General features: G+C 36.0%; 1 protein-coding gene across 1 annotated transcript in view; it reads right to left on the bottom strand.

The window, feature by feature from the left end:
- The window catches only part of SNX13 (sorting nexin 13), a 49,942-nt gene extending 34,462 nt beyond the window's left edge, over positions 1-15,480 (bottom strand). Inside the window, exons 1-8 of the mRNA XM_009326085.1 lie at positions 15,372-15,480; positions 9,762-9,864; positions 4,478-4,567; positions 3,948-4,069; positions 1,609-1,730; positions 1,354-1,455; positions 654-742; positions 163-246 (exon numbers count right to left, since the gene is read on the bottom strand). Coding sequence (XP_009324360.1) covers positions 163-246; positions 654-742; positions 1,354-1,455; positions 1,609-1,730; positions 3,948-4,069; positions 4,478-4,555 — 597 coding nt within the window. The 5' untranslated portion in view covers positions 4,556-4,567; positions 9,762-9,864; positions 15,372-15,480. The remainder of the gene's footprint in view (positions 1-162; positions 247-653; positions 743-1,353; positions 1,456-1,608; positions 1,731-3,947; positions 4,070-4,477; positions 4,568-9,761; positions 9,865-15,371) is intronic.
- Between the last annotated feature and the right edge of the window lie 3,884 nt (positions 15,481-19,364).

Genomic DNA, 19,364 nt, shown 5'->3' with positions numbered 1-19,364 from the left:
AGAAATGTAGTACAACAGCCGTAAATTCACTACCTCTGCCAATATATCCATTGGTAACTTTTCTACCAGGTATCTATCTGCCATGATTACAGGAAACATAAGTAAAGCTTTATATGAACGTATTCTGGAAATACCATTCCTCTTAAACATTATAAATCTTACCATCCATATGACATACTGATTAATATAATCAGGATCACTGAGCTGGTTTATTAATGGAAGAAGAATTCCTCGGGAGAGGATTTCCTGAAAAACAAAATATAATAAGTCTTTTTATACGTTTATGAATAAAGCTAAGACAACTGCAATAATTTAAAAATCACTGTGTAGAGGCTAAATAAAAGATGAATAATTACAGAAAACATTCAAAAGGCACTAGCACATTCCCTTCCAATTAAAGTTAGATGTTAATATCTCAAGAAAAACAACCTCCATTTTATCATGCTTTTCTAATGTTGCCAGAGCTAAAAGAAACTTCAACATTTCACTCAAACTGTTCTCTGCTATTAAATACTTGAAGGTTGTACATTTAAAATAACCTAATATTAAATTAGATCAATTCTACAGAATAAAATAAGAAGAGCAGCTCAGATCTAAAATTTTTGATGGCGTTAAACCAAAGAATTGGGATGGCTTTTAGAGTCTGTACTTACCCTGACAAAGTATCGCATGATCTTGTTCTGGAAGTCTCCAGGAGGTAGCAATATATACAGTAAAACCTCACACAGATCCCTTAGGAATCCTAGAGAGAGAGAACAAAAAAACCCACCCAAAAAACACTCAGCACAATTTTATATTATTTCACATCTTATCTGATATCATAAAAGCCAACAGATAAATCCTTAAAATGAAATTCAACTACACAGTCACATATATTCTTATACTCCAAGCATCACAGTAACACCTTCCAGACTGAATATAAGCAGCACTGATGTAAACCTGAGATAGATCTACAGTCTCAAAACCAAGACAAAAGAAAGCCAAATTCCAAGAACCAAAAAACTAACTCCAACGTATTTTCCTTATTTAACACATACAGGGATCTTTTTCCCCCTCCTTCACACTTTGCCCAAAAAGATAAACTGATTTTTTTAATGAAGACTATGGAGTAATGATAAGGAAAGCAGATCTAAGAAAAAGCAATAAGAATCTGCAAAGCCATTCCCTGCCTCCCAGAAAACATATTTCTACCTTAAAATTCTTCCAATGAAAAGAAGAATAGCTACATATGTACACCATTATAGTATAGCTTTGAAAGACACATGCTAAGATTTCAGTATATTTCATATTGTTAACACAACTGTATTTTAGTCTGCTATACTAAAATAGCTTCAGAAGATAATATTGAGAGACCTTCTTCATCTTTGGGAGAAGTGCAGACTAGATCACGACAGACTTCTTTTTCCATTTCAACTTCAACCTCAAAGAATGTATCTACAAGTTCCTCGGCTTGGTCTAAACAAAAGAAAATAAAGAGAAACATACTTTTTTGTAAAGATAGAAACTTGAGAGTAAACTTGAATTATAAAATAAAGCTAACTATTTCACACATGTAAGATACCTGCCTACTCAGACTCAAAGCAAAAAATATTTAAATCATTACATTACCTTTCATCTGATCACCTTTCTCTGTTATTCTTTGCTGAGCTTTTCTGAAAACTCGAAGATGAGTGCCAAAGTCATCAACAAGTCGTGTAGTGAAATAAGGCTGCCAGTCTGTTTCCTTTGACCTATCAGAAAAGGGCATCCATGAAAATGAATTATTTTGTCCTGAATACAAAGTACAATAACAAATTTCTACTTCTCCTTCATCCCTGCCAAGAACCACACTGACAGTAAACATGGAAAAGCAAAGAAATAAATCAGTCTCCTAATCACTTATTCATTGAAAACAAATAAAATATTGTAAAACACCACTCTCACACCACATTAATATTTATGTTTGATTTACTTTAAGGTCAACATTAATATCTAGAAATAGTGTTCTAATTCATGATATTGTCAAATATCTGTGAAAAACCCTGATATAAACAGCTTACAAGCATCTACAGCCTAAAACTAAAATACTCCCCAGGTCTTCTCCAGCCATACTTTCTATCATTTTGGAAGGCACCTAAACAAAATCATTTTTTTCTGAATTTGCAGTATATGCATGAGTGAGAAAACACGTTTCATTTGAAACTACAAGCAACCTAATGTTATCAACAATTGATTCCACAGCTTATATGAGAGGTTGTCAGAGTGACTCTCCAACAATGCACATAGATTTGCATCAGAAAATAGTCACTGTTAGATTTGCATAAAACCATTTCATTAGTGGTATGAAAAAGATGCAGAGATTTTCTTGTGATGTCCATGCCTTACTAGCCAAACTAAAAAGGCACTTGTGAGTTATAGGTTTAATGAGCTAGATGTTAGTGATGGCTTTTACTCTGCACTAAGTATTCCACTACCTGAATTCTCTCAGATACCTACTTTGTTATAGCAGAATCCTTCCACAACACTTCCTTTTTTGCATTTACTCCCTCACCTGCCCTTTTTTCCCCTCAAAAAGAGAGAAAGGGATAAGGAATTCGAAGAGAGGGAAGCCTACTGCAAAATCTAGATGTGGAAATAAGAAGCGGAGCTGTGTCAAAGGGCAGTCAACCAGATCCACCATCTGCACAATCAACAAATCATATAAATACACTAGGTGGCAGCCTTACATCATTCTTCCACATGTGCAACTCTCAAGGGGGGGACGGGCAGGGTGGGGGGGGGGGGGGGGGGGGGAAATCCCACTGTACTCATTCTCTCCAGAAGCTCACAGGGTATATGAAATTAGAGATGACAGTACTAATCTAAGACTGCTATAGCTATATCCAACTACAATCATTATAAATACACCAGATTTTCTCCTAACAGCAACAATCAACTGCTGCAGCCCTGTGAAACTGATTTGATTTGTACAGAAGAACACAACTGCACAGGAGCAGTGGCTATTTTTGAAGAGCTATTGTACTGTAGGAAAAATAACTAAATTGGTTATAACTTGACCTGCTTTGACACAAACCCAGTGCTTGATACTGTTCAATGAAGTAGCTTCACCAGATAGACAAAACCACCACAGTTGGGCAGCCAGGTCCGTTTCATGTAAGCACAGGATTGCTTGCTGTAATATACTGTTTATTTAGCCTACTTTTCATTATTTCCAACACTGTTTCCTAGGATTTCCATTATTTCACAATCAATAAGATTTTACTATAATGAATTTTTCCTAACATTAAACCTAGCTCACCATCTTTGACCTTTCTTGCCAGAAAAGCACACTGACCTGCATTTTCAAGTCAATAGAGGGAGGGGATACCACCACCACCAAATTGCTAAGAAGTTTATTATATTTAGGTGACTCACAACCTCTTCTGAAGGGAAAACAGGTAACAATCAGCACAGTGGGAGGAACACCTGAAATCATTACTTAATAAACAAGTTGGATATAAAGGTACATATACGTATAAAGGTACATATTGAAGAGCAAGACCACTTTTAAAAGTTATCTGAGCTGATACAGATATTTGAATTAAAGGCTTTCAGACTGACTTATGTTGGGAATAGCCCTGCTATTTATATGAAACAGACCTGCATATAAAAAGGTGATGATTCATACAACTCAATGCTTAAGTTGCAGAAAAATAGTATTCAGTCATTTCAGACAGTAATCAAAATTTCGAAAAGGCCATTTTACAAAAGACCACGACTACAAACATCATCTCCATTCATTCCTCAAGGGATCAGAGAAAGACTGTAGTTCTTAGAACATGATCTTAAAATTTTACATGTTCTTTCTGTAAAATGCACTGAACTATGCCAATAGATAAACTTAATCGTTTATCTACCACCATTAAACCCACAGAGGTATTTGTCCACTTGCTTAGACAGTGTATTGATGTAAATACAAATAATCTTACCTGGCAGAAAACTGAACAAGTGCATACTGAAGAGCCTGCCTGATTTCCAGAAGAAACGATTCATCATCACTTAGTGTGTAATACCAATACTGCACATAGTCTCTCAGGGAAAACTGGATTACCTGAAATTGGAAAGGAAAAAAGAAAGATGAACTAATGAACAAAAGACAACAAAATATAAAATAGCTTTTTATGCCTGATAATGCAACAACAGTCTTAAAAGGTTAACGCAGTGAACCCCACTCCCCCTACCATTATGAAATTGTGAGTGAAACAATACAACTCATAGACTGAAACCTCTTTTTCATAGTTGACGTGCATTCATCACTGCTATGCTGAGAAACTGTAACATACAGAAAACAGACTCAAATATTGCCCAATATCCTGGCCCATCCTCAATGTTTTTTCACTTACCACTCTCAAATACGATAACGTTTCTCACCTTGTATTTGTCTCTCAACTACTTAGACATTACATAGTCAATACTTGCAAAAATAAAAATAGGTTAAATAGTCCTGATTAGAACTTACCTGTTGCAAAGGCTCATCAATTATATTTGCACCTGTCAGTCTTCTGTCAATCTTAATAGGTCTGGCTTCACGTTTCATTTCTTCTATGCACTTGAAAGAGAGTAGGAAACGTAACTTTGCAAGTTTTAGCTATAATTAAAAACCAGCTCTACTATTTATGATATATGTATACCTCCAGTAACGACTTTATACAACATTTTCCCTATTATAGTTTATAGGGTAGATAAGATATAATCATAAAATGGTTTGTACTGGAAGGGACCTCTAAAGGTCATCTAGTCCAACCCCCCTGCCGTGGGCAGGGATATCTTCAACTAGATCAGGTTGCTCAGAGCCCCGTCCAACCTGACCTGGAATGTTTCCAGGGATGGGGCATCCACCACCTCTCTGGGCAACAACAGTATCTGTGTTTTTCACTACATAGTAAATAATGGTGAGGAGCTAACCTGAAAGCCTACTTCTTCCTTACTGTAAAGGAGTGAGTTTGCTAAAATACTAGATCAGAAGGAAATAAAACTCAAATAGTTATAAAGGGGGGGCGGGGGGACGGGACGGGACGCGGACGGACACACACGACAGCAGCACAAGATAGTTTGTGGGTAATACCCCAGTTCCATACTTGATTGAACTTCTTGTGCAACCTCAGGCAGGTAACTGTTCAGTTGGGTTTTTTCTTCTCTCAGTTTATCAATCTCAGTTTACTCTATGCCAGAAGAGAAATTACTTTTTTTTTTTTTTTTTTTTTTAAAAAACCATCACTACTTGACAAGCCTTTAAAAAGCGATTGATGAGGGGGTAAAAAATTATTTTATAGAAGGACTTGCAACTCAGAGCAGTTAACTCCAGGAATGACTTCATCAGAGCTGACTTTCGGCAAGTGACATACTGAAAGAGAACACCCTTTATCAGTGCTCCTCTGAGAAGGCTAATACAGTGTCTTTCTATAAACTTAAGATGAAATCAGCAATAAACCCCTTTATTTTCAAAGAAATAACAACCCAACAAACCTACACTATTGTTCGGAAAAAATCAAGTTACTTTATTCTTTGACCTAGAGAGAAAGTTATGACTACCAGAAACAGAGAAGAACTGCCAAAAACCATAGATCAAAAAATTATAAACCATATGTCCAGCATTTCTATTCTACCTGACTCTCCCTAAGTATCTCTCATTCAAACCAGTTAACAGTGAATGGCAGAGAAACACCTGAGAAACATTCCTCCAGGAAACATTCCTCCTCCTACCTAACCCAACTCTGTATCACAACACAGAAGTATTTTGTTGCAAAATTCAGTATATTTTTTAACTTTTAAAACAAGGGAACGGTTCAATGCTATGTTAATATGAATAAAGTTGACTCATATTCAAAAAATACTCCAGCTATGTAGTAATGAATTTGCAAAATATTTTTGTCTTGACAGTGTCAAAAATACCAAAAAAAAACCCCAGAATGGAATCATTAAATATTTTTACTAAGCACAGCATAGTTCAAATTGCCAAACATAATTGTTAAAAGACAGTTTTGAAGTTTGAGGACTGCATGCATAAAACCACATTTGGAAAACATAGAAGAAAAAGCAGCAGCAAAAAAAGCAGCAGCCAGAAGAGAGGGAGGGACACACAGAGAATACACAAGGTTACTTGGTAAAAATCTGAATGTTCATAGGATCATAGGATTCAGGTGTGTCTGGACTTCAGGAAGTCATCTTGGCCAACCTCCTGCTCAAAGCAGAGCCAACTAGAAGGTTAGACCGTTCTTTCATATTCTTTTTTTTCCAGTGAAATGTTTATGTACATGCAGTATAATTTCATTTGCTTTTGATACATCTGAAGACATCTAAGATTTAGAATATCTGCTTTTATTTCATTGCAGCTACAACAGCTGACCATAGCTCTTACTTGGAAAGCACTACCGGCTTTAAGCCTGGCCTTCCAGACATTGACTTAGAAGACAGACTTAAAGAAAGGACCCAACTCACATGAAGAAAACTGTTCTATTCGACTGACACTTCATACACAGTATTAGCCTGACATACTCTACCAGTATTAAATCATTAGTTAGGAAAAATTAATATCACTTGTTATTGTTAAATTTGACACCTACTTACTTCATTTTAAGCAGGTAGGAAGCACTTATGAGGAACGTGGGACATATACTCCGCAAAGTGAGATGCAGCACAGAGTAAAGAAACCCAGGCTCCACAAGCATGTAACTGCAGTGACTGAGTAGACTTCAGACTTTTGCATTGCTGCATTAATAGATATTTCAGAGTCCTTTTTTGAAGCTATGCTAGGTAACTATTAAATACGAAAAATACCTCATTTGGACTGTGCCGCTATTTCTCAAATCGCATACTTGCAGTCACAGGCTTTCATGAGTGGACAAGACACAGAGGATTTACACGTCTGCATCAAATCCATAACATAGCATATGACCAACTGACTCAAAATAAAAGACATTCAGAGACTAGTCAGGGATCAAATACGCAACTAGCACTTATAAGTTGTTATCACTGTTATCTTATAGTAATTTGGCAATACTGTACCCAGCCGACAGAAACTCTTGTCTTTTGGATGAAGCATGAGACATCAATTATGATAATAACTGATCATTCCACACTTATGTTGAAGGTGGACTGAATCTATAATGTTTATTGAAAATAGTGTTCTAGTTAACAGTTCAGAAGGCTCTAAACTTGCCTTTCATTCAACATTATTTTAATGTAAACGTGCAGACAATTGTGTATCTTACAGAACCAGTACATTATGGCATCGAGTACATTCCTGATACAAAGTTGTATAAAACAGATTTGCAAAAGGAAAAGCAAGTATAATCCTAATTTTAAACCTCCCTGCGTGTATGAAAAAAACCCAAACCAAAAATAAAGGGCAGAAAGGTAAATAATCTTCCATCAAACAACTTACATAACTATTTCTCCTTAATGTGAGGCATTCATTATATATTCGCTAACAAGTATAATAAGCAGCAACCAAGGAAACCTATCTGCACCGAATCCTGTGTTGTAACTTAGAGTCTGGTACATTCTACATGTTATTTCCATCCACAATTTTGGTGCTCTGAATTATAACCGATTTCTTTAAAATCAAGCATTTGAACATTCATCTTAGCCTAAAAAATCCCCCAACAACAAAAAACACTCAAAACAATTGATAAAACTCCGACCGCTTTTGGGGAAAAGAGCTTCTTATGAAGAACCTATATCATCAGATTACTTCTCAAAATACAGTATCATAAAAGAATTTAATACTGAGGTGAATTCAGTTTTGTACTTGGTTCATGGAAGAAGCATAACCTATACACTAGCCACCTGGAAGAATATTCATTGTTCAAGACAGACCACTTAGGGCCACAATGGCTTTAAACATTAAAACAATTTCAAGTTAAAAATATTACTTTCCAATAAGCGTAAGTCAGCAGAAATTTAATACAGAAATGGCAAATAGGAATCCCAAGCAAACCACACATTTGGTTTTGGTTAGGACTCCTATCTTCTTGCACTGCTACTGAAAAGCTCAGCTAAACTATCTAATGCTATTTTAATAGCAGTGGCAAAAGAGAAATACAAAACACTATTGTAGAAGACAAACAGATTTTAGTTGAACAACTTCAAACAGTATTTGGCAAGCCAGCTAAAAATAAATACCTTCGTACTACAAAACTTAAATCCAGAGATTAGTCAAGACAGATCAGTTGAGAAAAGTGATCTGTCAATAATCCACACTCAAATCAGAAGTCAAACTACTGAATTTGCAAGGATTAGGAGGGAAAAACAAAAACAAAAACAAAAAAACCCCCAAAAAAACAACCCACACAACTTTTTATTCTTTTATAAGGCAACCAGAGCATACACATGTACTGACCTCAAAAAAGTATCATTAACATAAAAAAAGTTTCAGCGACGTAGAGGAAATTTAAAAGACAGAAAAACTTCTTGTAAATCTTCTCTCAAAACACAAGACATAAGCAACACTCCACAATCCACACACTATAAGCACTAAAGTCTATATAGCACCAAGAACCTTAGTCCCCTAAAATGAGGTTTCATTAAGGGAACAGAATCATTAGTTGATTGCTGACTTGCCCTTTTTCAGCCTTAAACTTTATATTTTTCATTTGGACCAGTGACGTTACTTTATGGTTTAGAATATACTTAAGTTCCAGATTTATCTCAACAGATTCAGAGACTTAAGTGAAAAGGCCACTTACCAACTGAGCTATGAACCAGTCACAAAAAAAGTTTTGTGATTAGAAAACAAACTGCTGAATCACAAAATAAATATCTTCTATGTGCTACTGATAAGAAAGTCGAACACACACACCCCCCTTCACAGACAACATGAAGCATAGTGACCTGACAGCTACGAAAGGGCAGGATGTTTCAGTCAAACCAGTGGTGAGATTAAATATAACATTGCTAGCAATCTTTGAGTTAAAGTGTTTTCTCTGTTTTGATGAGTGCAAACAGATTAGGCCAAGATATATCTAAACTTCTGAGCTGCCAAAATGTATTGGTTCATAAACCAGGAATTCCTAGAAATTCTACCTCTTGGCTATTAAGAATTCATTCTGCACTAAACAGATGCATATTTATTCAATTAGGAACCCTGAATTTAGGTCCATCAAACAAACAGAAAAAAAGAAGAGAGTTGAAAAGGGGATCCCACTGCTGCTCCACATTTATGTATGCATTTCCAGGATTTTTGCTTGGTCTTAAAGATAGCCAAAGATAACTTCTACGTCCCTGAAGTACTATAAATCTCACCTTTATTAACAGTTTAATCTTCTTAGCTAGGCAAGCAACTTTCTGATCACAAACAATCAAAACAATCAACACTGGAGAGACTACAGATCCAGTGATGGAAGAATCCTAAATAGTCATGACAATCTTGCAAGAAAAAGCAAGAAGGACATACCACTACCCCCCAAAAAAAACCCCCAACACACACAAGTAGTCTAGAAAGGAATGGTTTAGTAATTCTCTCACAGATAATATTAGCCAGTTACATCTTACTCATTTCTCATAATGAAGCCAGAAACAATACTTGAAACAAACTTTCCATACATGCTTAAAAAGCTTGTATTTCAAAAACAAAAAATCTTGCATTTCACTTGCACATTGCAGCTGACTCAAAACATAAAAGCAGGCTCTCTTACCTCAAGAAATGGGTAAAATTCTTAGATTAAAACTGATTATTAGTGTTATTCTAATTTTCGAAGTTATAAAATCTGATCTAGAAGTTAAGACCAGTAAACTCTCCTTACCTTAGGGATCCCAACTGATGTACAAGGAAGAAACGAATGTTCACACTGCTCAAGGTATTTTTCTGAGTTGCTTTTTCCAAATAGTAGAGTGACCACAAAACCCCTAAAATGGAAAAAGAAAGACCAGCTAGAACAAGTCATCTTTCCCCCCTCCTAGAAAATATTTCACAGCAGGTTATAAAATGACAATATATTACAATTCTCACTGTTTACTTTCCTAGTACAATGCTCTTTCACAGTGTAGCATGCTGCTCAAAATAACTCAAATATGCTCAATACTAAGTATGAAGTTTCCCAGTCTCGTGTTCAGTCTTGATACATTCTTAGCACATAGCAGATCTATATAGCACAGCCTATACTACACAGTCTGCTGCATGAGAAGAACCTGTGATGGCACACTAGTGCTCACAAATATTAGTACACAGAAAGAGGGTACATACATAAGCTGCTCCGGTTGTATTTATACAAAGATTCTTTTACTTCAACACTATGAAGAAACAAACTCTTTAGAGATACATTTAGGACACTGCATTGTGGCATAAGTCACAAAAACACAGACCAGGAAGAAACTGATGTAGTTACTAACTACTGATTGCACGTGTTTAAACAAGAAGTAAGAAAAATTTTCAACTGGGAACTTATTTTAAGCTGAAAAGAAGGGGGGGGGGAACAAAACCCCAACACCAAAACACAGTAGTCCTGCCAGGCTGCATAAGAACAGAGTCAAGGAAAAAGTCTAGAGGATAACTGAAGTCAAACACAAGGTGTTGGGGTTTTTGGGGTGTTGGGTTTTTTTGGTTGTTGGTTTGGTTTTAATTAATTCAGCATATTAAATCTAAAATGCACTCCTGGACCATTTATTTTAAAAGAATGTTAGATCAGAAATTCATTACCTTCTTCCCTCACAATTCTACAGTGATATTTAAATTATGACTTATAGTTAAGCAGGACAGCAGTTAATTTTATTACTGTTTTCTTTATGATATAATGAAGGCATAAGGGGAAAAGCAACCATTACAAAAAGTTCAACCTAGCTACAACAGCAGTAATTTATTTACGGCTTATGACACTAGGGCACAAAAACACAAACATAAAGTTGGTTTTACCAAGAAATAGATGAAAAACTAAAAGCTGTGCCAATTATAGCATAACCAAAGTATGTAGCCTTTGAAAAGTCAAGCATTAAAAGAAAAAAAAAAAGAGAATATGAAGTTACTGCTGCTCAGCCTAGCCTTGGGATGGCTAAACACGCATAGCTTTTTACAGAAATTTCAAAGCATTCATTTTAAAGGCCAGCTGACCAACATTTGTGACCACAGGAACTCACAAAGTTATTCCAGGCTTGAAACATGCTGAAATAATACATTCTTTTAATATAGATTGCTGTTGATATATGAAACTCTTACATGATTAGAATAAAATTCCTAACCAAGGTAAAATATGCCATTTGAAGGTTTTAATTCCCAAACTGGGAAACGTTCTTTTTAAGTACTCCGGAGGCTCAGTAATTCAGAAGCAGGGAGGCGGTCATTTATACTTGCACAACCCCAGGACAAAAAAAAAAAAAAGAAAGAAAAGCTACACAAAATTATTATCAGTAACTTGGTAACGCATAAGAAAATTTCACTTGATATTCCCTTACAGCCATCTTTATCTGCCAACCACATGTACTTTCTATGTATGAGAAAAAAAATAAAAGCAGATTTCATTGCTCTTCTGCTCCAGGTACTTCCAGATAGCTTTAAAATCATAACACCAATGGTGCTAGAAGCATCATAATTCAGTTCAAGGACAAAAACTTGCTTAGAAAAATCTCAATATTAGGTTCACTATGCTTAAAAGTTAACTAATGTTTTGGTTTGGGGGGTGTTGCGGTTTTTTAATTATTAAAAAGTTTTATTATCTACCACTTTTCTACTAGAAACCTCAGTCTTCTTTTAAAGAAAACAGTATGCCCAAAAGGCATTTTTTTGGGGGGCCAAAAATCAGTTTTAACTTCAAACATGTATGAGCAACTTGGGAAGGCAAGGAAGGGAGAGGTGCTTCTCTTCTTTTATTCAAAAGGACTGAAGCCTTGGAAATAACTAGCTATAGATTATACATCTGTTTTCTCTCAAATGTTATGACACTTTTAAAGTTAACGACTCATTCAAAAATACTAATATGCTACCAATATAGTTTAAATATATGCTCATCTTCTCGATGCTTTTAAGTATTTTCATTTTTAACCTAAAAATGCTAGGAGCTTCTGCTTCTATACAGAAATTAATACATTTTATTCTAATTTAAAATCTTGTGTGCATTAGAGAAGGATACATAGCCTGACCATTCAGTGCATCTGTTAGCTAACCAGAAACTTCCAGCATAAATGCTTATCTAATTCATCAAGAGGATATTCAATACAGTAAATGAGAAATCATTTCAGTCTTTTCTCTAAATGAATAGAACAGAAAAAGGAAGAGATTGTATTTTACTTAAATTTTTGTTGTTAAGTTTTTCCAAAGATTTTTTAGAAGGACAGCTTTTCACAGGGGCAAATCAACAACAGAACAAAGGTGAAAGATAGAACAATGAAGACTGCAGATTTAGCATTTTCCCTTCAAGTCTGAAAAGTAACAGCCTCAGCTGAATGCCTTGTGAAAGTCAAAAAGCAGCTTCAGAACCGTTCCCGATTTGGTCAGCAGTTAGAATCATCAATGTAGGCAGCCAGTCACATATCTATGAATGTGATTAAATACTGATAATTATGTTTTTGACGACAGAGCAAATTCCTTTAAATGGCAAAGCAATTGATGGTCCAAGAAATTTGAAGTCTCAACACCAAAAGCCTAAGGCTGTTGGCAGAGCCACAATTCACATTATTTTTATTTTACCTCCTTAGGATTGAAAGAGGGAAGGAGAGAAAATAAGGTAAGAAACATACATGGTACAAAGAAAAGGCAGAGGATAAGACAGGCCCAGCACTCAAGTTAAGGGGTCCGCACCAATACTTAAAGTAGAGGCAAAAAATATTTCATGAAGATTAACACCTTGTAATAGTCTTGGCTACACAGGTTAAAGAAACAATATCTATCTTTTGTCTCCTGCTTTTGGTGGAAAGAGCTCAATTCCCTAAGCAATGAGTTACCAGATCCTGAATTGAAGAGGGATGTACTACAAAACAAGAAAAAAGCTAACACTTTATAAATCACTCTTAAAACAAAACAAATTTAAAGACAACTTTTGATTTAAAGCTTTTATTCATACACACAAATGGTTTCAGTATCCTTCCATGCACACAACAGTGCACTTACTACAAGCTATCTGTGTAAGAGGAAATGCACAGTTAAGAGTAAATCAGAAAGAAATAATTAGAAAGCACATAACAGAAGTGAAACCGTATAAACAGATTATGTTGATACAGCTATGGCACCAACACTGTCTTCCTTCACAACTTACTGGCATATACTTTAAATGCTTAGGTCAATACTAAGGGTGCAACCAGCTACAATTCAACATTTTCTTTTGTTTGAACTGCAAAATGGGATAGAAGTGGACTCCCAGCTAGCAGAAGTCAGAAACTATTGATACAGGCCACTGTTTTTGAGCAAGTATAAAAAGTTAGAAAACTGCATGCCAAATTGGATAAGAACTCCAAGTTTCAACATAAAGTTCTACCATAAAAATCCATGTCCAAAACTGTTATTTTGCTCCAGATAAGGGTACAGTAAGTATTAAGGAAACCACCATAATCATGAACCAAAATTAGATTATTTTTTTAATTTATATAAATGATGTTATGATACATAATTGCTAATCATAAGTGAAAAAGTTATTTCATAACATTAATTTCTGTTTATTTCTAAGAGAAACAGGACCAAGTACTTTACGTAACTTCACAGGAATTAATTCAAAAAGGAAAAGCAGGCAAGAATAATTCAGACATAAATCTATTTGACCTAGTTAGCACTCACGGACCTGTATGCTGAATGTTCAAGTAGGTGAGTCACTTTGAAAAAGATTAACAGTGTAAAAAAGGGCCAGATCACAGCCTTAGCCAAGAAGATGTGTATGTTAAAGTAATGAAGTAATGACATTCTACTGGAAGGGCTGAGACTTCATATCTGTCTACATAAGTAAACACATAATAGGAAGATGGATACAAATTCTGCTTTAACAGATACACTACCACAAAATGAATTTATCCTTAAGAAGATCAATGTTCACTGACTAGCTATAAAAATGAACCACAGCAGCCAAAGAATCACAGCAAAGAGATACAGAGCTGACTTGAGAATGAGCAAGCTCAGGCACCAGCGGCAGTCTCACAGCAGCAAACTGTAGCTGACTTCAGACATACTCCATGAGAGACTGCTTTGACTGCTAGCTTTGAAAAGCCAAGTAACTGAAATTGAGCAGGAAGGAGGGATAAGTTTTTAAGAAATTATATCCCATATTATTTTTCACACTGCAAATACTAAGGAAGTAGTAATACAAAACAGTAAATGGACAAACTCTTGCCCTTTGGACGAACTCTGCCTTTTGCCCTGGACAAACAGCCAGCAAAATATGCCAATCATACTTGTATCAAGACTTAACAAGACAAAAGCATTTACTGAAAAGTTAGTTTTACTTTAACAAAATCCTTGCTCTAGTAGACTGACTATTCTGATTTCTCAGAGATGGAATTCCAGGTTTAATACAGTTGAAACCTAAGCATAGTAACTCTAATTCTAGCCACTAAACTCTATTACATTTTTCGATGAGACATACAGGAATATACATATATTCTGTACTGTATCCAATAAGCAGGTTAAAAGTGTGTTTCAAAGGAAGGAAAAAAAAGAAAACGAAACATTAAAGACAGCCCAAACATCCCATCAGAAGCCAAGCAGGTCTTGGAGACCTTAGAAATGTTACTGTCCTGCAGATTAGTCTTATGAGTGAGAAGAAGGAGGAATACCCCAGTAATACATTTACACTTGGCATTAAAAATAAGTTTTAATGGTTATAAGGCAGACATTATAATACACACAGTAATAATGGTGCTAAAGACTATAAAAAGATCACCTGTTTGCTCCCTTCCTGTCTATACAGATAAAGTATGAAATGTCTACAGCTGCTGAACTGATCTACTTGTTCAAGATGTCACAAGATGCAGCATCATTTCCACACACCCAGGAAAACACTCACTTTCCTCATGAATGAAGTATCTTAGGTAGGAAAATGAGATTGTGATAAGGAAAGGGGACATAATTACTTAGTAAGTACCAGGGAAAAGAACTGACACAGTAATAGAAGTATGAACTGAAGCAAACATTGGTTTTATGCGAGTATTTATCCTCCAACACCCGTTATAAATAGCTACTTTTTTTTTTTTTAATCAGAAATCTCCTTTTTTTTTTACCTGGGCATAGGTAGTATAAGCACTATTCAACAACAACAAAAAATTACTTTTGATAAAATTTAGATTTCAAGAAAAAAAATTTTGCACATAAAGAGCTGCTCAAATGTGGAAATATTAATTATATAGAATTCACTTCAGATTTTCAGAGCAAACTATTTGCTAATATACACATTAAAATTTTACTTTCATAGTAAATCATACAAAACACTAAGTAGTATACTTACCCACCCACAAAGCAGAGGATATAAAATGCAAAGTAAAATATAGCGAAGGGTCCAAAAGTTACTAGAAAAAGCACAACGCCAAGACTTCCCCATCCCCATATGGAAAGACTAGTCTGTAAACAAGAACACATGGAAAACAAATAATTAATATGATATTCACACCACTTTAAGTCTCCAAAGCAATATTTGTAGTTTCTACAAAGCTTGATACATTTTAACTAGATATGAAATAAGTTTTAGCTTGATGAAATAAAAATGATCTTTATTGTTTAAAAGCCTATTGCTGTCAAGTTATAATGTGGGCTAGTAGTCCAGTTTAGCCAACATTAGAGCATTTTTCTTTCAAATACTGTTACTCATCTCTCAATTCAGATGCAACTATCACCCTTTAAAGCGTCATTTTCCTTCTCTATTTTAATTTTGTGCACTTTTGGTTCTTGAGATCACTTTCTTCTCCCCCTGTGAAATTCTCCACTACTTCCAAGAAAAATGCAGGCTTTGTAACAGAACAGGGAGAGATGAATACAACCTCATTTTACACAACTGAACATGTAATTTTCCACAGCCAAGCAACGCTATTTCTTCCCTAGATCAAAACAGTTGCAAGACCAAAAAAGTGTCCCTTTTTCCCCATCAAGTCACACACAGGTCAACAGGCACACCAAACATTTGGGGCAAGTTTACTTTTATTCTTCCCTTTAAATAAAAAGAGAGGGAAACTTCAGAAACTGATTACTAACAATTTTTACCACAGAAATCAAGAGCATTCAAACAATTCTTTGAACTATCTAACCACAATTCTGTTTTAAAATCAGGAAATTTAATATATAAAAAAAGAGAGATCCCAGATTGACATTTTCTCCATGCAGGCATGATCACGTTACTAGAATAAATCTGGCTTAGCATGCAGGACTGATAATTCAGTAGTGGGGGGGAGACAAGGGTTGTTTGGAAAGCCTGTGCTGCAGCTAAAGTCAGCCACAAGAGCATCTGTGGGGCTGGTGGGATTTTGGGGCTGATGTCATGCAAAACGCAGCAGGCAAAACTTCACCTGCGCTGGCGGATTCACCAGGAGTATGAAAAAGGCAGCAAGATTCAGGTTATACTGTAACCTATATCGGCACAATAAGTGCACTCATATACCCATATATACATACACACTTGATCTATGTATATAAATAGATGAGTGTATGCGCATGTATATACATATATGCAGGGCAATCTAAAAAGCAAGGAAGTGAAAACCTGACTGAACTGAGCCACAATAGCTTTGGACCTTCACAATGCTGCAATGCAGTCAACAAAGATTATATAAATTTAATTCAATCTAGTCTCTATTCAATATGGAAAGCATGTTTCAGCCAAGTCCCAGGAGTGTGAAACTGATGATGACAACTATTTATAGGCCCCCAAAACTGTTCCAGCTCTAAGGTTCTCAACTTTTCTTTTTTTGTTGTCTAATTTACGTCTTTCCTACCAGTGATCAAATGACACCCTGATGGGAACTCAGACAACTGCTATGTCAACAAGTAACACTAAGAAAGTATTTAAATAAACTCGTCTTGCAGTTTGACATTTAAAAAACAAGCAGAGATCGAACACCATATTTGCAGAGAGCCCTTTTTTAGCTTTTAATATGGAGGACAGGGAAAGCTTGCCTACAGCTCTCATTTCTCTAAAGGGACTATTTAGATTTCATCTTTCTATCTTAGGCATGGGATTCAGAAAAATCAGCTTTCTGACAAAAAAGTTTTAAAAATCCTATAAACAATGAAAAATAACATAAAATAAGGCTCCTACCTAAAGCAGCTTCGATTCTTTTCTGAGAGCAAGACATCAGGCTGCCCAAAAGCAAAATCATAGCTCTAAGGAGAGACTGTTTCATAGATGTAAATTGTGATCATCAGAATAATTTAATTCTTCCTATTTTATTATAAGTTTAATGGAACATTGAGATGAAATTCTATTTTCTTCCTAACTAAAGTTTCTTAGCAAGAGATGGAGAAGCTATACTGACTTTTTTCTTGGTGTTTGAGGCTGGAAAAAATTACACTCGTCTACATACTTACGTGTTTAATTAAAGTGCTGCAATTCAAAAACTGGATTGCAAGTGATTCAATTCTCTTTAACCTGAAAAAGTGCTTTATTAGATGATATTAACCATACAATCCACACAGCTAAAATGCTGAAGAACAGTGCTACAATAAATAAAAAAAATAATGTTGGCCACAGCTGAGAAGATTTTGTTGACTCATAATAAGTAAATGCAGTAGACAAACTGCTTGGGAGGTGGGGAGGAGAGACAAGGAGAGGGACACCAATCTAAAAAAACCTGGGAAATACAACAATTAACTAAAAAAGACATGAGCTCTCATTATAAATCTACATTTCAATACACAAAGACGACTCCTCATATTCATGCCCTCAGAAATACATTTTAAAACTTCTGCAGAGCACTACAAGCAACAGGAAGACACGCACACAGAAGATAACATTTAACCATGTCTTTTTTTGTCAAAAAATCAGTATGCTTAGTGGCATTATTCAAAAAAGTTTAAGTTCTAAATATGGGACAAGCACTCTAAATGACTTAACAAAACTTAATTAAACTAGATAGCAGGATACATATTCAGAGTTGGATGAATGCATAATTAACAAAGAAAGTTCTATAACTCTAATAGATAAAACAGTGACCTTTTGTCCTACGCTCTAGTTTTGCAATTTAGCATATGGCTACAGAGATTCAAATCTCATTTGGTATTTTAATAGGATTTCTGAAAACGCGCACACAACTTGGTACACTGCAGTAAGTACAACAGATACTGGCCCAATTCGTGTATACTTCAGATGAGCGTTTATAGTCTTCCGGATTTCAAGACAATCAAAGGGATCTAATCATCAGCATGGTTCCCTTTAGGCTGACTGTAAATAAAACTTTCCCTAACTTCACACTTCTTAAAGGGACTTTAGCAGCATAACTCCCAGACAAAAATGAAAACATTAAATAAAGTTCCTTTAACACATCAAAATCAACTATTAAAAGCAAAGAAAGTCCAAACACCAAACAAATATGACTATGCAGCTGGTCAGTATGGAACTAGCTCAGGTATTTAAATTCAAACCCCACTACTTACAACTTACTTCCAACGAAATTTTATTTATAATGTCAATTTTTTAGAAGATTCACAGATTTACTGAAGCTCTGCCTAGCTTTACTAGAAGTCAACTGCAGGGTGAATGCTTATCACTCTTGACAGAAAGAACAAGCCAGTCTTCTGAAGAGATAGTATAATGCTGGTGTTTAGGTAGCAGCTATCCAGACCCTTTAAAAGAAGCTGACGCTCCCTGCGCTGGGAGGGCAAATTTCCAAGCTGAACTGTCATACTGTATGCATACAAACATGCACACACGGATAAAGTGCTCGAGCCCCACCGCCCAAACCGCAGAAGACAAAGGCGGGAACTGGGAGAATGAAGAGCCACCCACTGTGGGAGAACATCAGGTTCGAGACCATCTAAGGAACCTGAAGGTGCACAAGCCCATGGGACCTGATGAGATCCATCCGTGGGTCCTGAAGGAACTGGCGGATGAAGCTGCTAAGCCACTATCCATCGTATTTGAGAAGTCGTGGCAGTCCAGAGAAGTTCCCACTGACTGGAAAAGGGGAAACATAAGCCCCATTTTTAAAAAGGGAAAAAAAGGAAGACCCGGGGAACTACAGGCCAGTCAGTCTCACGTCTGTCCCTGGGAAGATCATGGAACAGATCCTCCTGGAAGCTACGTTGAGGCACATGGAGGACAGGCAGGTGACTGGAGACAGCCAGCATGGCTTCACCAAGGGCAAGTCCTGCCTGACTAACCTAGTGGCCTTCTATGATGGAGTGATGACATCAGTGGACATGGGAAGGGCTACAGATGTCGTCTCTCTGGACCGCTGTAAGGCCTTTGACACGCTCCCCCACAACATCCTTCTCTCTGAACTGGAGAGGTATG

The sequence above is a fragment of the Pygoscelis adeliae genome, unplaced genomic scaffold, assembly GCF_000699105.1.
Source record: "Pygoscelis adeliae isolate BGI_AS28 unplaced genomic scaffold, ASM69910v1 Scaffold15, whole genome shotgun sequence".
NCBI lineage: Eukaryota > Metazoa > Chordata > Aves > Sphenisciformes > Spheniscidae > Pygoscelis > Pygoscelis adeliae.
This window is presented reverse-complemented; position numbering and strand designations above follow the sequence as displayed.